Raw genomic sequence first — 23628 nt, forward strand, 5'->3', positions numbered from 1 at the left:
CATAAACATCCAAATCCTCATCAAAAGCATTCATATCAAGCTGGTAACGAAGTATCCCTCCTATTCCTCCAAACCCCCGTGCAAAACTGAGCGATTTGTTAGTGAAGTCACAAACTCTAACGCACAACCAAAACGCATGTACTCGTTAGCCAGCCACTCCAGCATTGACATCTTATCCTCTACATCCAAATCATTATTATCCACTTAAAAATTCTCAGTGTTGCCTTCTAATTCATCATTGTTCAGATGCTTTATCACAGTTTCACCAATAGCACTGCTTTTTAAAACATATCTGTTGATGTCAAGGTTTTTTTTTTTGAAACTTATGTTGATGTCAAAGGTTTTCCCATACGATTAGCGTCTCAACAGCATCTGAATCTTAGCTAATTTCATTTGGTCAAGCTAATTTCATTTGGTCTCTAACTCTCTATTTATTTGGTCGCTATTTCATTTGTAAAAAAACAAATCTAGCTACTTTCATTTGGTCTCTATTTATTTTATTTTTAATTTTATCAACTAGTACAAATTGTATTCGTGGTTGAACAACCTACACTTGACAAAAAAAAAACCTACAGTTTAGATCCACTGTTTCGCATTCTATTGGAAACGCTCTCATTTGAACCAATCGTGTGGAGAACCTGTTTCAAAAGAGCCTCTCTCATCCCACCGTACACGTGTCCATCAACACCACGTCTAACTAACTCCTCCCCCAACTTAACGGCGCCTTCAACGGTCTCCGCCGCACTACCATAACTAGAATCCACGATTCCCATCTCCAAACCCCGCTCCGCCGTAACCTTCTCCGCCGTCAGCATCACATCTCTCCTCGCCGCCGGAGAACCGATCTTCATCCGTATCATCGCCGCAAACCACGGAGGAATCACAAGCTCGATGTCCAACTCGCTCATATACAGAAACCCTCTATCCCCACGCATCAATACATAGTCGTGGCTCATCGCGAGAACGAACCCCGCGGCGGAGGCGTGGCCGGTCACGGCGGCGATCGTCGGCATAGGGAGGGAGATGAGGTCGGCGACCAGGGATCGGAGTTTGGAGTCCATGACAGGGCGGAGAGAAGGATTGGACTCGGCCAAGGCGAGATCGTAGCCGTTGGAGAAGAATTTGCCGTCGGAGGTTGTGATGAGGACCGATTGGGAGGAGGATGGGTCGGAACGGATCTGTGTGATGGCGGAGGTGATGCTGTCGAGTAAGGTGGGGTTGAGACGGTGTTCGCCGTCGCCGGTGAGTTTCAGCAAGAAGAGTTGACCACGCTTCTCCAACGTACACATCTCTCTCTCTCTCTCTCTGAGATTAGCAATTATGCGTATTAGATAGTGTATTAGTCACGTTTTGACTCAGCTTAATGGGCTTGAGCCCAATATCTTTTTCTACTAAGTTGGATCATTTAATGGGCCTAACTAATCATTTTCATTTAATGGGCCTAACAAGGCTGTTTCTTTTTTTTTTTGTTTATCTAGATGATCTCGAATAAGCTAATAACTGCAAACACTCAATTTTACATTTCCTGTCATTCTATTGACTTTGTAACTTTCTGGTGTCACATCGCCTTTCGATTTGAATTGTTTCTTATTATTGGAAAATAACAAATTGGAAAACACATATAAGAAAGCTAATCCTTCTTTCAATCCAACTTGATAATTGAAAACACATTAAAGAGATCATAATGTTTGATCCTATAGAAAAATAAGAAGATCAAATGATTTATGATCGACAACACAAAATATAAACGTTAGCAAATATCGTAATATGAGACTATATGAATATGAGTTTTATGTGCCTCGGGCTAGCATCTCTTGATACCTCTTGAAGGACAAGAGTTTTTGGAGCTTCATCTGCTTATGGAACCTTGAAATGAAGAGATCTGCGACATGGTCGATCTCGTCTTCTAGCTTGAAACTCTCTCCTTCTTCTTCCTTCGAGTTCTTCACCATATCTATCACGGAACCTTCCTCCAACTCCCCAAAATCCTCCTCTCCTTCGAACAGTGTGTGCCTCAGATCAGGATACTTGTCGTTTTCTTCCTCTAGTACGTCGTAACTATCATGATGAGCCACTGTGGATGCACCACTGTTGTAGAGTATTATAGCCTTGCTCTCGTCTCGGTCTTGGTCTTTATCAGAATGGCCTAGGAGGTTGTGGATCTTGTTGGAAATGGAACCGAACCCGAGCTTCTTGTGTTTCAAGAGAGACAAAACCACGAGTCTTGTTTTGAATGCACTTGTTTTATTCTTTACGGAGCTCAACAACGCAACGATACGTTTCATCAATGCCGCAGCTTTCTTCATTTTTTTTTGTAATCTTTGTAAGAGCTATAAGCTTTAACCAATAGATTTGTTTATGGTGTTTGTATAATAATGTATAAGAAGATGTTGCTTAATTAGCATGGAAAGGAACATTGGTTGTCAGAGACTTGAAGGGTTTATATAGGAGTCATGAGTCTTGTCGTATTGTTTGATTAACGGCTATATGGTTTACTTAATGGCGGAGCAATCTTCCCACAATTCAACACGTGGGTTTAGACCATTTGATATAGTGTCTCTCTTACTTTTTCTGTATAACCTTTATGGCCTTTATCATATGTCACGTTCCTTTTCATCCAATTGTATCGTGCCTACATTTCACGAATGTATTATGTATGCATATGAGATGTCTTTTGTATTTTGTTAAATGAGCCTTGATTACGTTTAGTTTTGGTTTGTAAATGTGATCTGACGGGTTGCTTTGGCGATGAGTTGGGTAGGTTCTTTCTTATGAAGTATAAAGCATCATACTATTAGATTTAAAACGAATATAGATGTTTGTTATGTTTCGATATTAGAATTCATGTTCTTTACCTCATGATATGGATACGTTCGGTCGTTTCTCTATCACTCATTCTCAATTTAAAGATTTGATTAAGCCTAGATTTGATAAAGAAAAGACTTTTGTTATTTTATAAATGTGATTAACTTTGCCTACAAAAGCAACTTGACGATAACTATCGAAACAAAAGAGTTATTTGTAACCAAAAAAGAAGTTTCATCCAACTTCTGAAAAAATATATCAGAATTGGAAAGTTGCTTCGGTACAGACAGCTTTAGAGATCCAGCGGCAACGTAAATTCACTGTACTTCACTACTTCTCTTACAACCACTTTACGTCAATTACTTTCTGTTTCTTTTATTTCTTCATAAAGTTATTCTTTCTTTACTCTTTTAAAAATTGGAGAAGAAAGAAAAAGAGGAAGAGATGGAGGAAACTGATTGCGTGTGATGGGGTATTGTATGATTGGAAAGTGTTTTACGCACTTGGTCTCACATTTCAAGGCGCCGCGAATTTTCTTGCTCCATGATTTATAATAAACTTTATAAGATTCTCTTTCACTTATTGCCACACTTTGATCCTCACTCTACATTGTTTTCTAGATATTTTAGATTTTACAGATTATACTTAGTCTTGTGGTTTATCCACATTAGTTTAAAGTGTGAATCCAATTCATCAATTAAGATAATACTAATCTGGTAGCTTAGCATTTTCAAGACATTGAGTTTCTTCTAATCATACAAGTATTACAATGCTTTTCAACAAGCCATTCATAAGTGTGTTTTATATAAGCAATAAACTTCAAATTTAACAACGGCTGTTTAAACTGAAGACAAAGAACAACGCAGAGGATGAATAACTCAACTAGTAGTTTGATGATACCTTAACAATCTACTCATAAGCAAAACATAAGTTCATGAAAAACTACTAAGCAAGAAAAAACCAAACTGAATAAAAGATCTGATCTCTCATCTCTCACATCAACATTTGTGAAAAAGACTACAACTTTTGGGTGAAATCTCATCCTCTCACTTTTTTCTGAAAGAGCAACCCTCAGTGAGCCTAGCTTTACCACCGGTGGGCTGGCACAGAACCGTCTGACAGTTTCCACACACTACAACTGTTTGAGAGTGACTGAACACAGTGGTTCTGCAAAGTAACACCACCACCACCAAACAAAGAGGTTACTAAAGCGTTTATTACAAAACCTCTAGACAATACCAATCTCTAGTAAATAAAACAAGACATTTAATAAAACTACTCTATATTAAATTTATCTAAATCAATTCTCCAGACAACTTACATGTTGAAGCATCCCTGGCACTTGACGTCCTGCAACACAACACACAAACATCAGACTTAAATTTGCATCGAATCTAATTTTAACTTATGGAAGGGATTAAAAAAAAAGTACCATGAAGAAGGAGTTGGGAGATTGAACGAGACGCTTGAGCTTGTGCTTTCTCTTCTCGAGCTCAGCGGGAGGGTTCAGCAGATCGATGTCGTTTTGGAGAACCTGAGAGACACACATCCACAAAAAAAAGATTCAAACAAAGCCATCAAGAGAAGAAAAAAAAAGAAAAAGGAGAAACAAAGGCATGAAAACTCCACCATGATGATTGTTTTGTTTGAGGGAATGCAGCAACGAAAACGAATTGGTGAAAACCTAGAGGGAGGATGCAACTGCCTACTTCACTCTCCAAATGCGGCTGCTCAAGGATTTTTGTACGGGCTTTATATATGGATGACAAAACTTTGGGCCCAAATGACCCAGCCCATTTAGTGGATCATCATAATAATATTCTTTTCTTTTTTCTTATGATTTAATTTCCTCCAATCTTTTGATTGCCAACGATGGTCATTTGATCGGTCATTTCCTCCAACCTTACAGTTACAGCAAACAAAACTAAAAATAAGTAATCAGTTCATGATTGCAATAAACTCTCACGACAAACTAAAAATAAGTAATCAGTCTTATTCACCACGTCCAGATTTGGTTTATAGTAGTAAACAATATTCTAAAATATACAAAACGATTTAACAAGTATTGTAAGACATGTTCTGTCCTGATTTAAATGAGCGACTGAAATTGTATACAAGTAGAAACACTTCAACTGAGACTACATTTTAGAATGTTCTCCGCCTCATCTCCAGATCTCGAATCACATAAACACTTACCGGAATGTTGAAGAAGATTGAATAGAACAAAATGGAAACTGGCTAAACAAAGCCTCCCTTGCACGACGGAGCAACCATTACCAACGACGATGCCAATTGTCTCCATTTGCCAGGAAATATACAAGCTTTATCAAAAACTCCATGCAGTGAAATCACACAAAACCAATTAACGGATTGATGGAGACAAACCCCAGGACCGAATAAATAACCTTTTATTTTTATTTAGTTTTTATATTTTTGTAAATCATATGATAACATTATCAATCAGTAAGTCAAATATGCACAAAGTAAATTACATGTTATCATTATGCTAATATATATCACTTTAGGTAAAATGTCATTTTGAAAAGTTTTAGAAAAGTCTGAAATTTGTAATATTAAAAGTTATGTTATGTTAATATGTAGCTTATAAGTATTAAAATTTAATATGTTGATATGTGATTTAATATATTAAAATATTAATGAAACATCCCTTAAATCTCTTCAATAATAGAGAAGCAATCTAAACATAGTTTTACAATTATGTTATAGTATTTAAAAATATTAATATGATAGTACTATATATCGAGAAAGTTCCATCAATAAGATGATTCCCTATATGTCATCGAGAAAACCCTAATAGTAAAAGTGCAACTCAGAAGAGAAGAGAGGAAGATGGAATCCTTGACAGATGATCTATGGACGATGGTACTTGCGAGATTACCGATTAAGAGCTTCACATGTTTCAAACTTGTTTGCAAGCAGTGGAAATCAATAGTAGAATCTCCGTTTTTTCGTAACCTTTTTAGATTCTTCCACCAAATCTCGCCCTCTTCTTCATGGTCGCTCATGTGCAGCTATGGTATTGCCTCAGAGATGGTGGGTCTCTACCAATGCGATACATGGGGACTTAAGCGATCTTTGGGCTCTTTCATCGAGTCTTTCCTGACCGACAAGTACCACAAGTCCATATACGGACGAGTCAGAGTCAAGGCTTACTCCGATGTTGGGTTGATTTTGATCCATATAAAGTCAACCCTCATGGAGAAGGGATCCCTCTACGTGGCTAACCCGGTTTCACGGGAATGCGTAGAAATCATTCTTGATGTGCTTCCTATAGGGTTTGAAACGGACGAATATCTCTGGGAATGGGGACTTGTCACACGAACTGAGAACGGCCACCTTTTGGGTTACAAGATTGTCCTCTTTGATAAAAAGTTGGGAGATAGGAAGTTAAGCTGTCTTATATATTCATCTGAGACAGGCTTGTGGAGTCTCGAAACTTTACATCTTCCTTACTCTTTATACTTCAATTGTTTAGAGTATCCGATTAGCTTGAACGGTAACCTTCACTGGGTTGGCCAGAACATGGATCATCAAGAACTTGTATTATCCATGGATACCTATGCTACTAGCACAGGTTCTGTTCGATGCCGTGTTACGCCTTTCCCTGACTTGGAGAAAACTACCAAATTCACAAGAGCTTGCACAACTTGTCAAGGGTTTCTCATGTACATGAACATAGTGGATGGAAGCAAGTTATGTTCGTGGAGGCTACAGAGCGAGGGATGGCAACTAATATCTGAAATCTCCCCAGGTTCTATCTTGACCCGTTTCGACTATGTTCCGATGACGATAAATCCCGTTGATGCGAAAACAGCCTATTTTTGGAGCACGGAACGAGAAAGCTTGCTATCTATTAACTTACATAACGGTAAGTTTGTGATCCACCGTCAGTGTGAAGGTAGAGACGAGTCAAGCGACGGTCCCATTATGATTCCCGTTAACGACTCGAAAGCTATGATATCCCTCAAGAGCAGGATAGAAAGTACATACATCATCATCAAACGAAAACGGTTTGTCCCGTTCGTTCTCCCACAATGGCTTCATCGGATCCCAAACACGGTAAGTATTACAGAGCCAACAACAACTGCAACACTACATGGATGAGTAGTGACTGCATTCCGTACGGATGGAGCACTAGAACTTACGTCCTTTTTTATATATGTAAAAGATAAGAATATAACGTTAACAAACACATATCGTCTTCTTCATTCAGAAGAGTTTGTATTTGCAAGACTTCTTTGTTTTCTTATTCGGGTAGTTATTATTTTGGGTGATTATTGTTAGTCGTTTGTGCAAGATGAATAAGTTTTGAAAAACTTTCATATGTGGTGAGAATATTTGATTAAAGATTTTTTTTTATGCGGATGGCATCAGTGTTAAATTGCTAATATGTAGATAGTTTATATGGCCTCCAAGCCATACCAAAATATATGCATGTTTCCAAATGATAATTCTTTCAAGTCAAATAAATTTTAGAGCCGGTCCTCATTGTTGTTCATCTCCACTGGTCTCTAATACTAGACTCTATTGTTTTGAAGATTCAAATGAGTGACTAAATTTGCCTACATGTAGAAACCACTTTAACTGAAATTACAATATATGTACGTGTTCGTATCATTTCCATGCACACGAGGCAACCAAATCTCGTTTCATCCAACCAAGATACAAGGCTCCATCTCTTTCTTCAAGCCTATACTTGTCCGAATAGTTGCTGAGCAGCCTTTTAATAGTGGAATTCACCAGGGGACTCAACGGGTAAGAAGTGAAACCAGCCATCCCAAACCGTGACCTCCATTTCCCTAGGAGCTCGTGCCGCTCCACCCGATCAGCTCCTTCGCATGCAATGATGTTCACAACATCTCTTGCAAGACAATGCTGCTCCACATTAATCCTTTGTTTGTGATTCCTTGGAAGTGTTACATCAATCGACTCGAACATAGCGTCATAGTAATCCATTGTCTCCATGAACCTTGGGAAGAAAGCAGCCGTGTTTGTGTTTGATTCTTGCTCCACTAGAGTCACCACTTTGGGAGATAAGCCCTTAACCATTCTCAGTAACCGGTCCCTGTAAAAATATACATACTCAGTCAGGCAGGGACAAACGTTGCAACCGGCCGGATCCAATCTTGTGTTCCTCCCTATCTTAATAGTCAAGGATTTGAAAATTTTTAAATATATGTACACTTTTAGACAAAAAAAAAAATTAATAAAAAGGTCTAAAATATATAAATAATTTTGTTTTCAAAATAAATTTTATTAAAAATTATTTATGATATTCTTTTGATAACATTTAATAAAAACTTAAAATAAATATTATTTTTATGGTTCTAAATTATTTTTTGCTCTAGGACTCATGAAACTTTTGAGCTGGCCCTGAGTCAAGGCAAAGTAAACACCCAAGCATATACGTATTATGTTTTAACAAGTTTCAAAACAAAAAAAAACAAAAATATGTACCGGTGATTCTCTGTGCTAACGCTCTCGTCAGGCATATGATGAAGCACAAAGGCAAAGTTAACGGCTAGTGCTTCCCCTGTTCGGACTCCAAGGTTGTTATGTTTAACTTCAGCCACTGACACCGACACCGACACCGAGTTGAACTCAAATGGAACGTTAAACTTCTTAGCAAGCCTAGCAAGTCTATTTCCCACAATACTCAACCCACCTCCACGCGCATACGCTGAAGCCATATCGTCAATACCCGTTATACGTATCCAAGGAGGCCCACCGGGCCTCTCCGCAAAAGCCTGGATAAGAGTAACCCATTGACTCCCTTGACCGATTTGAAAATCGATAATATGAACTCTGTTTTCATTCTTCATGGCTTCAGCGATAGCACCATTCGCAGACATGTATCCGAACTTGAAGTAAGGACAAACCTCGTAGAGGATGTGCATGTAGGAGAGAAGCTCGTTGCTTGCCGGTTCAGGGCACCTATTAAGTGATTTGTATATGGAACTGCCTGATGAAGCTAGCTGAGCCACTAGGCCTTCGAGTAAGTAAGCTCCTAACCGTTGGATAGGCTCGCCAGAAACAGAAACCATTAGACGCAGCTTCTCCATCATTGAATTTGCCATCATAAGATCGTTTTCAGACATGGCTTTTGCACATGAAACAAGATCAGCTCTTAGGTCACGTCTAGAGACGGCCTCTAGAGTTGATCTCCAGCTATTAGTCACTTGACATGGCGTTGATACAAATGAGTCATTGTAATAGAGAGCTGAGTCTAAGGAGTCTGGTCCCATCATCGCTGTTTCAAGTTCCTTTATCTTGTCATTAAAATCGTCGGTCACACAAGAGGCGGACGTATCCTCCTCATGTGTCGAGTTGTTGTTGTTGTTTGATACCAAAACCGTAGAGTCAGGTGATGATGATGATGATGGCTCGAGCATGCAATACCGTTTACGGGAGTTGTTAACCGGTACGTACCTAAGCTTCCCAACAGGAGGTAAAGAGTAAGCTTCAATCTCTTGTCTTGGATGCTTGTACATTTCTTGCCACTTGTGTGATTCACACCTTGTAATAATCTGCAATACTACAAGTAGAAATAATCAAAAATCGTTATTCAAGAGAAGCTCTAGCTCATGTCAAGACTTGAATTGTCTTAAGTCTTAACATATAGTTGTGTAACACATAACCACAAGATCCCTCTATTTGCTAAGAAACCCAACAAGGAAAAAAAATATAATTCAATCAATTGAAGAATATATAATAAACAAATCAAATCTACTTAGCAGTTCTAGCCACTCATAAAAACAAAGATCAAGAACTCAACAGAGCAGCAAAAATTCATACCTTTTTGGTCGGTGGCTAGATTACTTGAGCAGACAGTATCAAGACAGAGAGAGAGAGAGAGGGTTTATAATCTTATGTGTAACCGGAGGAGTTCAAGATCAAACAGAATTGCTCGTGTGAAGAAAAAGAAAATAATCTTAGAAGTACCCACCTGACTCTTCTGAGATGAAACACCTTAAAGTTAGTGAATCTTATGAAGTACCATGTGAAACAGAGCCAAGGAGCAAGAAGAGAGATAAAACTGTCGGAGACAAGGCACATGTGACTTTACAACAGAAGTCACTCTTCTTACCAGAGAGAGAAAAGAATCTCAATCAGGCGTGTTATTAACGATTAAACCACTCAAACATGTCTCGACCACCACCACATCAATTATATTTAAGATACATGTCCCCAGTCCAATATTTGTCTCAATCCGTTTTTTCAACTTTCAGTATTCGAATCTATATTATAAGGAAAATGTATGAAAAACATAATTATTTTTAATTCAAGAATATAGAAAAGAGGAAAAAACAAAACAAGAGGAGAATACCATAGTCCAAAGAAAATCAAAGCCATAGCATGTTGACCGCGTAGAGAAAGACTACAATAATGTTAGAATTCAAATTATGTGCCACACACGACTGTTGAAAACACAGCTATGTTAATTTGATCACTTCCAAACGTTTGAAATAAGTTTAAAGTTTTCTAATTAGTTTTGTTCAAATTTTAGGATACCATTTTGATGATCCAACCGAAGCGTTCAGTTAGAACTGATATATCCATGTTCGGAAGCATGTTGGATCATAAGGAAAAATACAAAAAAAAAAATACTAGTAGTGTAAAGTGGTCAAATATGAACAGCCATCATTGTATATTTAACTTAAAGCATTATTTACTTCTGAGAATTTTTATAAACTAAATGAAAATAATTGATAGATAGTCTTTTATAGAATCAACAAATGACGTGATGACATTTTTTGCTAACTAACGTGATGACATTTTCATAAATAAATTGTAGGTTATGTTTTTTTTTTAATGTTAAATTGTAGGTTATGAATAAACTAACATATTAAACCGAAATACAGGTTGAAGACTTTGCAACTAAATGCTAAATTACTCCAATCTTTTTCTTTTACTTTGTTTTTGAATAGCAAGTCAGAATGTCAGATAGGGGTAGATTCACTTTCGCAAAGCAACAAGATATAATTGAATCAGAATCCCAAGCAGTAAGAAATTATAGAAGATTAGCTTTCTTTTTTACCTTTACTCTCTTTTTGTTAAGTGAAGTGAATGTTGTGTCATTTGGACCCCACAACGAAACCCCCTTGCTGTTCTTTAATCTTTTCTTTTTAACAACCCTCCCATTCTAACATGTAGGTATCACTTTTTACAAAAAAAAATAATGATATGGAATTTTTTCTAAACTTATATACATCAAATCTGTCCTTTTGTATCTTCATACAAAGAAGGATACATGGACAATTTATGTGATGTGAATCTGTATGTACATGACTTGTGAACTAAAATAAAATCTAATGCTAACTCTTTTTTGCATTCCTTGTTCTTTCCATGGCTTAATTCTATCAACCGTGTCTTCAACTACTTTCACACCATCTCCAACCAAAACTTTTTTTGGTGATGAAATGCAGAAATTCTGCAGTCTTCCTCGATGATTAAAAAATCGCTAGGTAATAATTATGGGTTTTATAAAGGATTATTGTTTAGATAGGTGACTTTACCGATTTTTAAATGTCTAAACTGATTTTTAGAACAACGTTCTTCCTAATGCCCACTTAATAGAAATAATAAATTTAGTTCTCAGATTATAAATAAACTAAAATATATGCACCAATTTTATCATCTATGTTGCCGTAAAAGTGTAAATAATCAACTTTTTTATCAACAAAATATTCAAATATTTAATCTCTAGATAAAGGATAAAAAAGTATGATTCGATGAGTGAGCCATTTTATGTAGATTAAACTGAAAGGTGTTCCCCTAGTTCAAAACCCAAGAGAGAGTATGCAAACTTTTGGTTTCTCTCTTCGAATACAAACAGGAATGATGGTTCCTGCCACCCGAGCATATGTGAACAAGCTTACCACACATGTGAACAAAAATCACTAATAGACATTTTTTTTCAAACTTAAGATTAGAAAAAACAAATACTGTCGTGTAGAAGAAAAAAACGAGTTTGGTGAGCCATGAATTATTTGTTGCTAGCAATTTTTTCTTCTGCAGGTGTAATCAGAGAATCATCCAATATAAAGAGTTAGATAGGTCAAAGCCAATGTAAGAGTTAAAGAACATATATAAAATAAAATTCACTTCACACTTTGTTGCTTCTGCAATCAAAGTCCTTTGCGTTTCATAAATCACCTAATCAACCAATAAAGAAACCACACAATAGAATAACAAGTTGATATCAACAAAGTGAGAACACATGTCATAAACTAGAAAATAGCAGTAGATAGAGTTATTAAGGCTACAAACATTCGGTTTAGAATGAGTTTTAGGATATGAAAACTATATATAAAAGGGAAGAAGCATCAAGGGTTGGATCTAAAAGGATGACGCTCGTTTGACTGAGGATCTACCTTAGGCGAGAGATTGTATCCTTGAAGCAGATCACGTATCTTCGTGTACATCAACACCTGCGACGAGTCTCCTCCACCACCACTGCTCTGTGACGCTGCTACCCTCGAGCTTTCCTGCAGCTTAATCTTCTCAAACAGATACTGCTTCTCCGCCTCCGCCTCGCTCATCCTCTGCTTCAGATAGTTACTCGCGTACTCCTCCTCAGACTTATCAGTTTTCGCTAGCATAATCCTCTGCAGCCTCTCGCCTTCCCGCTTAGCTTCGTTGGCTTTAAGCTGGAACATGTCTGCCTCCGCTTGCTTCAGCCTCACGATCCTCTCCAGCTCGTCTATCTGAAGCTTCTTCTTCTGCCTCTCCGCTTTGAGCTCCGCTACTTCTTTGGCCTTGTCTTCTAGCTCTCTGTCGCACGTCTCGAGCGCCATGCGTGCCTTCTTGAACATCCTCATCTTCTCCTCGGACACTACTTCCATCTTCCTCAGAGTCTCTTGTACTACTTCGGCGATTCGGGTGCACGCATCTTGCGGTGCTATCAGACTTCCGTTTTCAAAGCTCTTAGCAGAGTCTAACTCAATCTCTTCAGTGCCATTGTAATAACAAAAATGCGTTAGACTAAACACACACAGTAATGTTTATTCATAAATGTATTTTAATAAATTTGAAAATTCAGCTAAATCTAGTGTTATTAGTTTTATAATTTTAAAATCCAGATGAGTTATTGGTTTAATGATTTATAAATTCTAAATTCAAATAACTTGTTATTCAATCATACAGATTTACTAATAAATTTGATTTCATAAAAGATTTGTATAGATTTATTAGTTAAAAATACATAGAGACGGATTGTAGTAAATATTAATTAATATTCATATGTTAGATTTAAAAAGGACAATTCTCCCAATAGATTTTTTTTAAGTTTTATCACAAAAATAGACCTCAAAAAACAAAATGACAAAAATAGATTTTTATTTTGAAAATTTTAATATTTTTTTAGTTTTTAAAAATTGGCATCCTATCCCAAAACTCCACACTTTAAATCAAAACACTAAATTCTAAACACTAAACCCTAAACCCAAAAATACACCGCTTAATAAAACATTTTAGTCATTTTGATCCTTAAAGGTTATATCTGTGACAAAAACTTTTTTAGTGATATACTAAGGAATTTCTCATTTAAAAATATGTATATTTTTAAATATTATATGAATTTCTAAATCAGTTAAAATATATAAACCAATAATAAAACACATACACTTACCTTGGAAGAACACTAATATCAGTTTAGCAGCCGTTGTCTCTGCCAAGCCACCTTTAATCTTATCCATAACCTCCTCACACTTCCAGAACAGCTTCCTACCTCTCTGATCCTCACTTCCTCGAAAGATCCTACTAACAAAATCCAGCTCCTTCACCAAACACTCCCTATCCCAGTTCGACGCACAGTGCTGAAACACATCTCTAACAAACCCAATCAGCTCGGAAGCGTGGTTACACGCCCTGCACTTGAACATCATCTCTCCAGAACGACCTGACGCGTTCTTTGCAGTGATCTGTCCATCTCTTATAGCGCAATCCGTATGAGTCCAGTGAGAACACGAGTCGCACCCTATCCAGCGGCAGGTGTTGACTGAAAAATCAAACTTGTTGCAGATCACACACATGCAGAGGCTGCAGAAGCCTTTCCTGGCGGCGCAAACGTCGCAGCGGCAGCCGTCGGCTGGTAGCTGGTTTTGGCAGGGTATGTTTCTGCACCTCTTGTGTAAGAATATCTCCACGAGAGATGACTGAGAGAGAGTCACGTTCGGGTGCAGGAACGCTTGGATTCCAGTGTTTATCGCTACGAGGATCTCAAGCTGGGAACGGTGGGCTCTGAGTAACGTTGCGGAGTTCTTGAAATCGGATCTGCTCTGAACAAGCTTCTGCAAGAACACGAACTCCTCGACGTTTCCTTCGAGAACGGCTTTAAGACCATTCTTCAACTCCTCGAGAAACTCGTCGGGTAACCTGTGCATTCTCTCTGCGACTATCTCCACTCTTTCTCTAGCGATGTCTCGGACCGATACTTTATCTGCGCTGGAGACGTGGTGCATCACGGTTTGTTGTTGTTGTTCAGGCTCTGTCTTTTGTTTAACAGCCGTCGTCTTCTTTGCTGTTACGGGATCAGCGAGCGGCCATGTTTCTTGAGAGCTGGCGCTCTCGGCTGGAGACTCGCGGATGGCGTCAGAGTTGTTGTTGGAACGTGGCTCATGGCCGTCGTGTGAGACGAGTGAGAGAGTTGTTTCGAGGGCTCCGGTTCGGAGCTGATGACGTGGAGGTAGCATCTGGTGAGGGTGGTTGGAGCCTGATGATGTGCCCATCCAACAAGTTAAAAAGGGCTGCATCAAAAGTTAGTTATGAATTTGACTTTAACCCAAATTATTAGTCAAAATCCCTAGAAAAATCCCTTTTTTTTTTCTAAAAGACAAAGGCACGTTCTTGTGTCGTTAAGACAAGCAAGATCAAGAGTAAATGGCTTCTCTATAGCTTCATTACAAGACACGAACCTATTCGCCTCATGTGATTAAACAAATCCGAAACGAAAAAGACGGAGAATATTACAGATTCGTTACAAATATCAACTAAATCAAAGGTTAGGGACTGTATAGCTAACTTAATCGTCACTGATCTAAACCGATTTTCAAAACAAGCATCGAGATTAAACCAACTCGTATAAGAAAGTTTCCATCTTTTTTTAACTCAAGGGAACAAGAGACAGAGAGAAAACAGATCCGGGCGTGAACTAAAATGGAGGAGGACTCACCGGAACGGGAGAGACGGCGGGAGATGTAGCCGAGGAAGGAGGATGGGGGGAGAGAGTGAGCAAAGACAACCTGTAAGAAGAAGAATAATTTACTTTTTATTTTATTTTTTTAAGGAGAAAAAAGGAAAGAAAGAGAGAAGAATGTTGGGGGGGTTTGACTGAAATAGTTGAAAGTTCTAACCGCTCCACACAGCTGCCGGTTTCTTTACTATGTAAAGGTCACCGAACCAGCCGGTGATCTCTGTGTCTTGTTGACTTTTGAGTCTTCATTTTTTCCTGATTTTCTTACACTCCATTGACTCCAACAAAGATTTCGTTTTGAAGGTAATATAATGCTCCATTATAATATTACTTAATACTCTCTCCGTTTTTCGATATAAATCGTTTTAGATAAACTTTTTTGTTCTGAATTATATGTTATTTTCGGTTTTTTATGTAATATTTATTAATAATTAATATTGTTTGACTAATGATAATATATTTTTTATTTTTCTATTAGTTGAATTGTGGTTAGATAAATTATTAATGATGGTTTTATTTCGAAAATATAAAAAATTAATGATTTTCTTAATCTATGTGCATAGCTTTAAAACGATTTTATATTTAAAAAAAAAGAAAGGAGTAAAAGATATATTAAAAATGTAAAAATATATATTTTTGGAAACTGTGGGAGCTACATTCAAACTCACTCGTACCAATAAAAATGGGCAATTGTCAATAATAGCACCTTTTGAAGTTTATGTCACAAAAAGAGCACTAGAAGGAGAAAGTCACAAAAATGACATTCATTAAAGGGTAAAATGTCCCTAATATCCTTGGTTTAAATTAAATAAACAAACAAAAATAAATAAAAAAATAAATAAAAAATAAAAAAAATAAAAAAATAAAAAAAAATAAATTTTTTTTTATAGTTTCAGATTATATGTTTTCAGATTCGAAATTTTTATAATTTTTTTTTAAAAAAAATTTTTGAATTTTTTTTTATTTTTTTTTCAAATTTTCTTTTTATATAGTTTAAAAATAATTTTTGAAACTGTTTTATAAATTTTTATTTTTTATTTTAGTATTTATTTTTTATAAAATTTTAAACCCTAATTCCAAAACCCCACCCCCTTAACTTTAAACCCTAAGGTTTGGATTAATTAACCCAAGGAGTATAAGTGTATATTTACCTCTTTAATGAAACCTATTTTTGTGACTTTGAGCCTTAAGTGCTACTTTGGGAACAAAAACTTGGTTTGGTGCTATCCTAGTCTTTTTCTCAATAAAAATCGTATATATTTTTATTTAATTTCGCTTTGATTTTTTTTTCCTGTATGTTCGTAAAATTAGCACAAAAACGAATTATATGGGCCAGTGTAGATACGGGAATGTCAAAATCAAGGCAGGCTGTTATTGTTGTTGAATGGGCCTTTACTAGATTTTGATAGGGATTAGCAAAGAAAGTTGTATGCCTTTGTCTTTGTGGTCCATCAGCTAGCTTGACCGCTTTTAACGAATCTATACTCCAACAACAAAAGTACATATACAAAGATATCCAATTCATCATCCCATTTCTAGCTCGTCTTATTCACTATATACTTTTAATTTGAGACTATGATTTCTTGCTTTTAAGATGTCAAGCGTTGGACTCTAGTATGCGTATGTTTGTAGATATCATCTAGTATTACTCTAGATTGTTGGCTAACCAGTATACTCCTCACTTTGGTTTCCATGTTTAATCTTATCATTTAGACAAATCATACTGTATTCATATAAAACAACAGAGTGGATAGTTTAAAAAGCAGTAAATTTCCAGCGAAACAATATAATTTCTCTATATATTTTTCACATTAAAACAAAAAGTTGAATTAATGAATTTGGAGCTCTAGACTTTTTGTTTATAAAAGGAAAAAAAAAAGCAGAAGAGACAAAACACTAAAACAGCTACACGTTGGCATTTGGCAGTACGTAGAGAGTGAAGAAAAAAAGATCTCACGTTTATTAATATAAATCTTATAATGAAAGATGAAACTTAGTGTTGACAAGAAAAAATGGAACACCCGTAACAAATCGTAGCAAATAAAAAAAAAATCGTAGCAAATAATAATATACGATAAAGAATAATACACACTTAGGAACTAATAGTTTATTATAGGCCGTTCCTGTGAAAGGCTAATCAGACGACGTTGACGGGCATTCGAAGGAACATGAGTGAAGAAGGTGGCGCGGCGCCGACGTAAATGCGCTCGTAATAGTGGACACAGTAAAGAGAGAGTGAGAGCTGAAGCTGGTCTTGGCTCCAGAGAATCTTAGGGAGTCGTGCGAGGAAGGGACGGATGCAGAGGAAGTAGAGACGTCGGTAGCCACCGAGAGCCGACACAACGGAGCGTATGGAAAGTGAAGGTCGTGGTGACACTTGTCGGAAACAGAGCTCTTCCCATATTGAGTCGTTGCGAGCCACGGCCAACCAAACACGGCACACGCAAGCGGCTGAGCATAGAGAAGGGCCGTCTAGTCGCCGGAGGATCTCTACCAGCACGTCATGGTGGTCGTTGATGGAGAACTCGGGAACAAGGTTCACTCGTTGTCTCTTGTTGTTACTTTTCTCGACCATTCCAATTCGTTTCTTCGACATGATACTAGAAAGAGAGAGAGAGGTTTCGTGTTTACAAAGAGAGAAGATTGATAATTTGATACAGCTATTGAAATCACACAGGGGCATATAAATATCAATACTATACTAAAAGGCAAATATAAGCCATGGAGAGGGTGTCCACGTAGGATAGAAAAATCAACCAATCAGAGAACCCGAAATTGCCACGTCATCTTATTTATTTTTTCGTAAAAAATGAAAAACAATGCAAAGGAAAGGATCGAACCCGGGTTATTATGACATTAATATAGGACAGTTACCACTAAGCCATTGAAACTTTCTTGAACACATATACAAGAACCACTAAGTATGTAATCACAAACTCTTATGTACAATTACAATAATATGAATTCAACTTTCAAGACTCCGATACTTTGTTTTGTAAAAAAAATAAGTAAATGACTAAGCTAATATATTCTTTGAAAGTGTGAGAACATTGAAAAATATGAAAAAGCATAGATTTTTGTTTTCGTGACAAAGTTAAGAATTTTGTAAAAGTAAGTTTAACATATAAATTTGTTGTATTCTAAGATGAAAAAATATAGATTTTTGTACAATTTTGACAAAATAACTCAAAACATAGTTCTCTAATGTCTTAATAAAATATTATTTAAGGGTGCAATAATTAAATATATCAATTCAATAAATTTTGTAATTTATAGACAAAACAATAACACAACAAATTTTGAAACATTTGTTTAACCTATCGATTTCTTTTCATGAGAATCCAACTGAATAAGATAAAAAAACAATTAGATTTACAAATATTTAATTACCATTTTATTCAATTTTGATTAATTTCAAATTGTAATAATGTATCTTTTTGAAGTTACAAAAAATAATGTTCTTTCTTTATTACACTAGCATTATATATAGTTTCTATATACACAAATAAATATAATATGACAACATAAGATTGCTTTCCCCGATTTATATGAAAACTTTTTAAGTTATCCACCTAAATCAATCAAATTGTTAGAATACAACAAATTAATATATAATTTTATTTTAAATTAAATTATTTAAAGGTGTATTTTCATTAAAAACAAAATAATAAATAAGTAAAAATGATTTGATGGTAATTTTTATGACATATATATATATATATATCAATTCAGTGAAAGAAATAGAAGCTTAATATGGAAAAAATCTTAAATACAAAAAAACTCTAAAAATTAACAAAAAAACTAACAAAAATTAAACTATGATATCACTTGAAAGTTTTTTAGACAATATTAATAAAATATTTTAGCGATAATTAGACAAATTTGATTTTTTTGCCAGCCAAAATTTTATTATTAATTAGCATCAATTATTTCAAGATGTTTAAGAAATGATGGACAAAAAAAATAGGATGGACATAAATGATATATGAACTATGAATAGTACTTTGTAAAGCTGATTTAGATAACACATCTGCACATCCATTTCCAGTCTTTTTGATGCCTAAATTCAATTACTTTAGAGTAGTTATTCCACAAAGAGATCGTATGAGATATTGTTTTGATATTCAAATTTGTTTTTTGACTTTTAAGAAGATTGATAACTGTAAAATGTCTTCTTCGAATATGATATGTCTATAACCGAATCCCCAACATGAGACAAGGTTGTTTAAAAAGTAAATAATTTTATTTTTCTTATATTATATAATAAATATATATTATTTACTGATAATAAAAATATAGTTATTCATCTATTACATATATCTATGCAAATATGTGAATCAAGTACAACAATCAAACAACATAATGATTTTCACAAAGAAAATTAAAAAAATATATTTATGTTATGTAGTCTTATTTTATATTCTTTAAATAATGTAATACAATATTATACATTATTTTCTTAGAATTGAGAAATACATATAATATCTTATCCGCGCGTAGCGCGGTTAAAAACTCTAGTATATGTAAAAACTAAAAATATTGTGTGTGAGTGAGAAGCAGAGAGGGAGTGATGTTTATATTCAATCTGTAAAAGAATAAAATTAATGTTGGTTGGGTGGTTCTTGTTGCTTTTATAACCTTAGTATATATCATTACTACTTGTCTTTTTGTTTTAAAAGCTACCGGTGGAACTTATAACTATTTGTTTATTGCTTTTTATATCCAACGTATCTTCTATCCTGATATAACCAATGGAGTTACCTACCTAACACTGATACAAAGCTGCATATGTATTGATAAAAAAAAAACTACATATGTATATCCAATGATTGATTGAACATAACTGGTTAGTATATATGTATAGTAATTCACATATATGGTATAAGAGCGAATCAAAGTATCGGATTGATTACAAAAATAATAGTTTAAAATGATTTTGAGGTTTTTCTCGTACATGGAGACGAGATTATTTTCGCTAATAGTGACTCTAATGCCTTTTGAAAATGAGCTAGCAAGAGACCTGAAACTTCAAACCTAATCAAGATGAATTGGTAACGTAGAAAGTTATAAGGAATTGGAACGACAAGTATGTTCTTTGTTTCCTTCACGCTTAAAATGTATATTGTCCGTGTGGATTCCTTGGGTTTCTGAACAGTACTATTAGACAAACCTCTCACTCACTATTTTAAATCAAAATTAATTAACCTACAAAACTTTAGAAGAAAAAACAATTCTCCGCAAAAAATACTGTTTTTAATTTTCTTGAATAACAAAGAGCTACAACCACAAAAATATACGCATTTTAAGTGGTCATTTGATGTATTATATACAAATGCTATATAATATTTTAATTGTTTGAAAACATAAGTATAGATTTATTTTATTGATAAAATTAGTTATTCTTTTTAACAAAATTTTAAAAGAATACAAAACATGAATTAGCTAAAACCCATCTTACTAATCAATTTTTTAGACAATAGTTAAAATAAGGATCTAGTTACCCATCTTACTGATCAAATTCCCATTCAACTTTGGTTTCAAAAAGCTAAAATCTAGTTTGAAAAGAAAAGAAAAGTAAAGAAATGAACTAGCTACAACAAAACCTAAAAAAAAATTCAAATAAAAAACAAGACCTTAATTAACAATTGAAAACAAAAACTAAAATCCAAAATAAATAAAATAAATCACGAAAAAACTATTCCATCACGCCAGAGTTTTTTCTTTTGAATTCATCTAATAACTTATATACTTTTTTTCCTTCTAACATGAAAATTACATTCAACTACGTGATCACTCCCACCTGAAATATTTTACACCTAAAACAATAACGTATACGTCTACGAACATCAAACCATGGAGATTATATCCCACAGCAAACTAAGGCTTCTAACACCATTTATACTACATTCGACTCAAGACCAATCGATGCATTGATATTGATGTTTAGTTGGATTGAGGAAATTATCAAATTTTATGTAAAATTAGTTGGAGTATATGTGCATGTGAAGATCTATAATCGACGGATAGTTGTAAGTAAAGATATATCTAATGTATGCATGTGATCTATATATGAAGAGAGAAGATTTGTGACTTTTGAAGGGAATCGAGGTGAAGGAAGGGTCCAAGGGAAAGAATCCACGAGAGAGAACTGCAAATCCAATGCTCTTCCAATTTCGTTTTTAGGGGGTCAGATTTCGTTTTTCTTTTAAAACATGTTCTTTCTTCCCTTTTATACCTACATACATAAAATTACAAATATACAGTAAAAACTCTATAAATTAATATTTGATAAATTAATAAACAAATTAAATTAATAATTTTTTTGGTCTAAATTGGATTGATTCAAAATATAACACAAATCGATAAGATAATAAGAGAATAGTTACCATATTTTCTTAGAGGTAAAAATACAATGTTATTCGTTTTTTACATTTTCTGTTTCATTTTAAATGATGTCTTAAGGTTTTGTTTTTGTTTCAGTCTAAGTGATGATGTTTTATTTTTTAGATATTATTTAGTGTTTCAATCATATATATTTTATTGTATCATTTTATTGGTCAAAATAGCTTTAGTTAATACAAAAAGAAGCAAAATTAATAAAATTAATAATGTCTTAACTGATATGTAAAAACTTTAACACCAAATAATTTGAAATAGAGGGGATATATTTTTTTAGTCCTTCCAATCTTTCATGTATTTTTCACGTTCTCGTCTTTCTTGTATCGGACGTTGTACAATTATCTAAAGAGATCTCTTATCTAAACAGGGTATATTCATGCATGTAGACGTAGATATATCAGTATATAGATGTATTAACATATTTTCGAGTAATTTCTTTTTTTTTGGTCATAATATAAAAGGCGCATGCAATTGGAAATTTTAACATTTTTCAAATTTTAGAAAATAATTGTCATTTCATTATGTCACTCGGAGCGGTATTCCACTAGGTATTCTCTTTTCTTTTTGTTTTGGGAGGGAGTTAAAATCGAGTCTTTAGTTTTTGCCCATCATTATAACACATTAAGAACATCTCTAACCAATCTATATATATTTGTTTCTATAGTACCATTTAGAGACAATTTTACTTCATTCAGTTTTATTTCTTCTTTAAAATAGGTATTGCTAATCTCTTCTTCTATAAATAGAGTAAGAAATAGCAATTTTCTATTTTCTGTACTATATAATAAAATGATATTTTAAAGGAGTACATTAAAATAAATTATACCACTATTATAAAGTTTATCTATTTTAAAGAGAAAATATATCAATATATATTAGAGATACCCACGCGGTGGTGAACTAGTGATCTTAAAGGAGCAACAATCCCAACATGGACCCGGCTTCGAAATCCCATGTAAATACTCGGACTAGCGTTAAATCGCAAAAATATGTGGGGTGCCGTGGGTTTCGTGGGACTAGTCGGTTGACTTCGGTCGCTGGATCTCCACGGTTATAAAAAAATAATATATATATATATATGTATTAGAGATATTATTCTTATCCATTTTATCTCAACTCGTCATTTCCGCAAGTTTCTAAAGTTTTATTGATGAACTACCATATTTTGTAGAAGAAAGAAAAGTATATAAGTTTATCTATTTTAAAGAGAAATAGATTTGTTTCAAAAAAGAAAACGAAATATATACCCAACAAATTTTACAAAGCATAAATTTGTATCATTTTAACGAACAATAGCCGTATACTAGCATCCAAATGCAAAGACAAAAAAAAGACTGCCACACAGACAGAAAAAATAGAATGACATGAAAAATGAGATCATTATCTGAGAGCCAAAAAAATCAACAAGCATCTATCAAGCATTTAGTTACTTTCAAAAAAAAAAAATCTATCAAGCATTTAGTCAACAAGTAACTATTTAGTTGTCTTTTTGCGTTGGAATTTCGCCAAAAATAGCAAAACCCGAAATTCGTTTTAATACTCAGCTGTCCTAGCCTCTATATATGTTACATTGTATACGTATAATATACGTATAGCCAGATGTATTCACTGTAGAAAATTATTGAAATGCATGTTGACAAGGAAATGAAATGAAATGAAATAGATAGGGTTTGTTTGTCCTGTGGTGGTAACCGTGTATATAAGGGGGCTTGTCTGTTAAGCATATGTGGTATGTCGATTATATATTATATTGGTTTTCTTAATCACAAACTCGTGTATCCTAATTATGGAAACATTGTATCCAGTCAATAACAAAAACATAATTACGAAAGATCAATATATCATATAGTTGAACGTTTCATGCTCTTTCATTTAGTTTCTTTCAAATATTTACTTACTCTTTCGACGACTAGTGTTTGTACTTTGTAAAAACTGTGACATGTGCAGCATCCAATTGGTCAACCTTATATTTTTTTTTGGATCAAACAAAGCATTGCATTACTTAAAGGGGGTTCTACATTCCAATAGTGGAGTGAGTTACAGACATAGCAAGTACTGATTTTGTCACAGAATCAGCTTCAGAGTTGAAGTTTCGGGAAATAAAATCAAAGGTGATAATATCAAAGAAAGACATAAAGTGATAGATATCAAACATGATACCGAACAGTTCAGGTTGATACCATCCCTTCTTCAAGAGCTTGATCAGAGAT

The 23628-nt window shown here is 34.6% G+C and overlaps 7 protein-coding genes across 13 annotated transcripts; 1 reads left to right on the forward strand and 6 right to left on the reverse strand.

The window, feature by feature from the left end:
* Nucleotides 1-472: 472 nt before the first annotated feature.
* LOC106365826 (enoyl-CoA delta isomerase 1, peroxisomal) lies at nt 473-1318 on the reverse strand. Its single transcript, XM_013805330.3, has one exon. It carries the CDS (start codon nt 1287-1289, stop codon nt 570-572), a length of 720 nt encoding a protein of 239 aa, XP_013660784.1. The 5' UTR covers nt 1290-1318; the 3' UTR covers nt 473-569.
* A 151-nt stretch (nt 1319-1469) lies between these two features.
* BNAA09G02830D lies at nt 1470-2435 on the reverse strand. The gene has a single exon (XM_013805331.3). It carries the CDS (start codon nt 2304-2306, stop codon nt 1791-1793), a length of 516 nt encoding a protein of 171 aa, XP_013660785.2. The 5' UTR covers nt 2307-2435; the 3' UTR covers nt 1470-1790.
* Nucleotides 2436-3592: 1157 nt separating this feature from the next.
* LOC106363987 (40S ribosomal protein S27-2) lies at nt 3593-4559 on the reverse strand. Of its 2 annotated transcripts, none has more exons than XM_013803637.3 (4): nt 4435-4559; nt 4238-4339; nt 4127-4155; nt 3593-3972 (listed from the first exon to the last, which is right to left on the reverse strand). In XM_013803637.3, the coding sequence occupies exons 1-4, from the start codon at nt 4435-4437 to the stop codon at nt 3852-3854; spliced, it is 255 nt and encodes an 84-aa protein (XP_013659091.1). In that variant the 5' UTR covers nt 4438-4559; the 3' UTR covers nt 3593-3851. The 2 variants fall into 2 exon arrangements, with proteins under 2 accessions (XP_013659091.1, XP_048595289.1); XM_048739332.1 differs by having other exon boundaries at nt 4238-4340; nt 4439-4535.
* Nucleotides 4560-4758: 199 nt separating this feature from the next.
* LOC106362602 (F-box protein At3g28330-like) lies at nt 4759-7036 on the forward strand. Its single transcript, XM_013802474.3, has one exon. The coding sequence runs from the start codon at nt 5656-5658 to the stop codon at nt 6928-6930; it is 1275 nt and encodes a 424-aa protein (XP_013657928.1). The 5' UTR covers nt 4759-5655; the 3' UTR covers nt 6931-7036.
* Nucleotides 7037-7261: 225 nt separating this feature from the next.
* Nucleotides 7262-10019, reverse strand: LOC106365825 (scarecrow-like transcription factor PAT1). Of its 5 annotated transcripts, none has more exons than XM_013805325.3 (4): nt 9773-10019; nt 9622-9644; nt 8284-9361; nt 7262-7891 (listed from the first exon to the last, which is right to left on the reverse strand). In XM_013805325.3, the coding sequence occupies exons 1-4, from the start codon at nt 9880-9882 to the stop codon at nt 7441-7443; spliced, it is 1662 nt and encodes a 553-aa protein (XP_013660779.2). In that variant the 5' UTR covers nt 9883-10019; the 3' UTR covers nt 7262-7440. The 5 variants fall into 5 exon arrangements, with proteins under 5 accessions (XP_013660779.2, XP_013660780.2, XP_013660777.2 ...); XM_013805326.3 differs by having other exon boundaries at nt 8284-9353; nt 9773-9942; XM_013805323.3 differs by having other exon boundaries at nt 8284-9353; nt 9622-9971.
* Nucleotides 10020-12028: 2009 nt separating this feature from the next.
* Nucleotides 12029-15186, reverse strand: LOC106365823 (protein OBERON 2-like). Of its 2 annotated transcripts, XM_013805321.3 has the most exons (3): nt 14999-15186; nt 13457-14573; nt 12029-12775 (listed from the first exon to the last, which is right to left on the reverse strand). In XM_013805321.3, exons 2-3 carry the CDS (start codon nt 14553-14555, stop codon nt 12153-12155), a joined length of 1722 nt encoding a protein of 573 aa, XP_013660775.2. In that variant the 5' UTR covers nt 14556-14573; nt 14999-15186; the 3' UTR covers nt 12029-12152. The 2 variants fall into 2 exon arrangements, with proteins under 2 accessions (XP_013660775.2, XP_048595288.1); XM_048739331.1 differs by lacking the exon at nt 14999-15186 and having other exon boundaries at nt 13457-14579.
* Nucleotides 15187-16961: 1775 nt separating this feature from the next.
* On the reverse strand, nt 16962-17704 carry LOC106428140 (F-box protein SNE-like). The gene has a single exon (XM_013868885.3). It carries the CDS (start codon nt 17700-17702, stop codon nt 17157-17159), a length of 546 nt encoding a protein of 181 aa, XP_013724339.2. The 5' UTR covers nt 17703-17704; the 3' UTR covers nt 16962-17156.
* Nucleotides 17705-23628: the final 5924 nt, after the last annotated feature.

The sequence above is a fragment of the Brassica napus genome, chromosome A9 (genome assembly GCF_020379485.1).
Source record: "Brassica napus cultivar Da-Ae chromosome A9, Da-Ae, whole genome shotgun sequence".
NCBI classification, from domain to species: Eukaryota; Viridiplantae; Streptophyta; class Magnoliopsida; order Brassicales; family Brassicaceae; genus Brassica; species Brassica napus.

Bases quoted from the DNA above. Each gene is read 5' to 3' on its own strand.
- LOC106365826 (XM_013805330.3), bottom strand. From the start codon at position 1,289: ATGTGTACGTTGGAGAAGCGTGGTCAACTCTTCTTGCTGAAACTCACC.
- BNAA09G02830D (XM_013805331.3), bottom strand. From the start codon at position 2,306: ATGAAGAAAGCTGCGGCATTGATGAAACGTATCGTTGCGTTGTTGAGC.
- LOC106363987 (XM_013803637.3), bottom strand. The intron at 4,156-4,237 runs GTACTTTTTTTT...GTTGTGTTGCAG, and splicing joins CTCCCAACTCCTTCTTCATG to GACGTCAAGTGCCAGGGATG. The intron at 3,973-4,126 runs GTAAGTTGTCTG...GTTACTTTGCAG, and splicing joins TGCCAGGGATGCTTCAACAT to AACCACTGTGTTCAGTCACT.
- LOC106362602 (XM_013802474.3), top strand. From the start codon at position 5,656: ATGGAATCCTTGACAGATGATCTATGGACGATGGTACTTGCGAGATTA.
- LOC106365825 (XM_013805325.3), bottom strand. From the start codon at position 9,882: ATGTGCCTTGTCTCCGACAGTTTTATCTCTCTTCTTGCTCCTTGGCTC. The intron at 9,645-9,772 runs GTGGGTACTTCT...TGTCTGCTCAAG, and splicing joins TTTCATCTCAGAAGAGTCAG to TAATCTAGCCACCGACCAAA. The intron at 9,362-9,621 runs GTATGAATTTTT...TTCTACTTGTAG, and splicing joins TCTAGCCACCGACCAAAAAG to TATTGCAGATTATTACAAGG.
- LOC106365823 (XM_048739331.1), bottom strand. From the start codon at position 14,579: ATGCAGCCCTTTTTAACTTGTTGGATGGGCACATCATCAGGCTCCAAC. The intron at 12,776-13,456 runs GTAAGTGTATGT...ATGGCACTGAAG, and splicing joins GATATTAGTGTTCTTCCAAG to AGATTGAGTTAGACTCTGCT.
- LOC106428140 (XM_013868885.3), bottom strand. From the start codon at position 17,702: ATGCCCCTGTGTGATTTCAATAGCTGTATCAAATTATCAATCTTCTCT.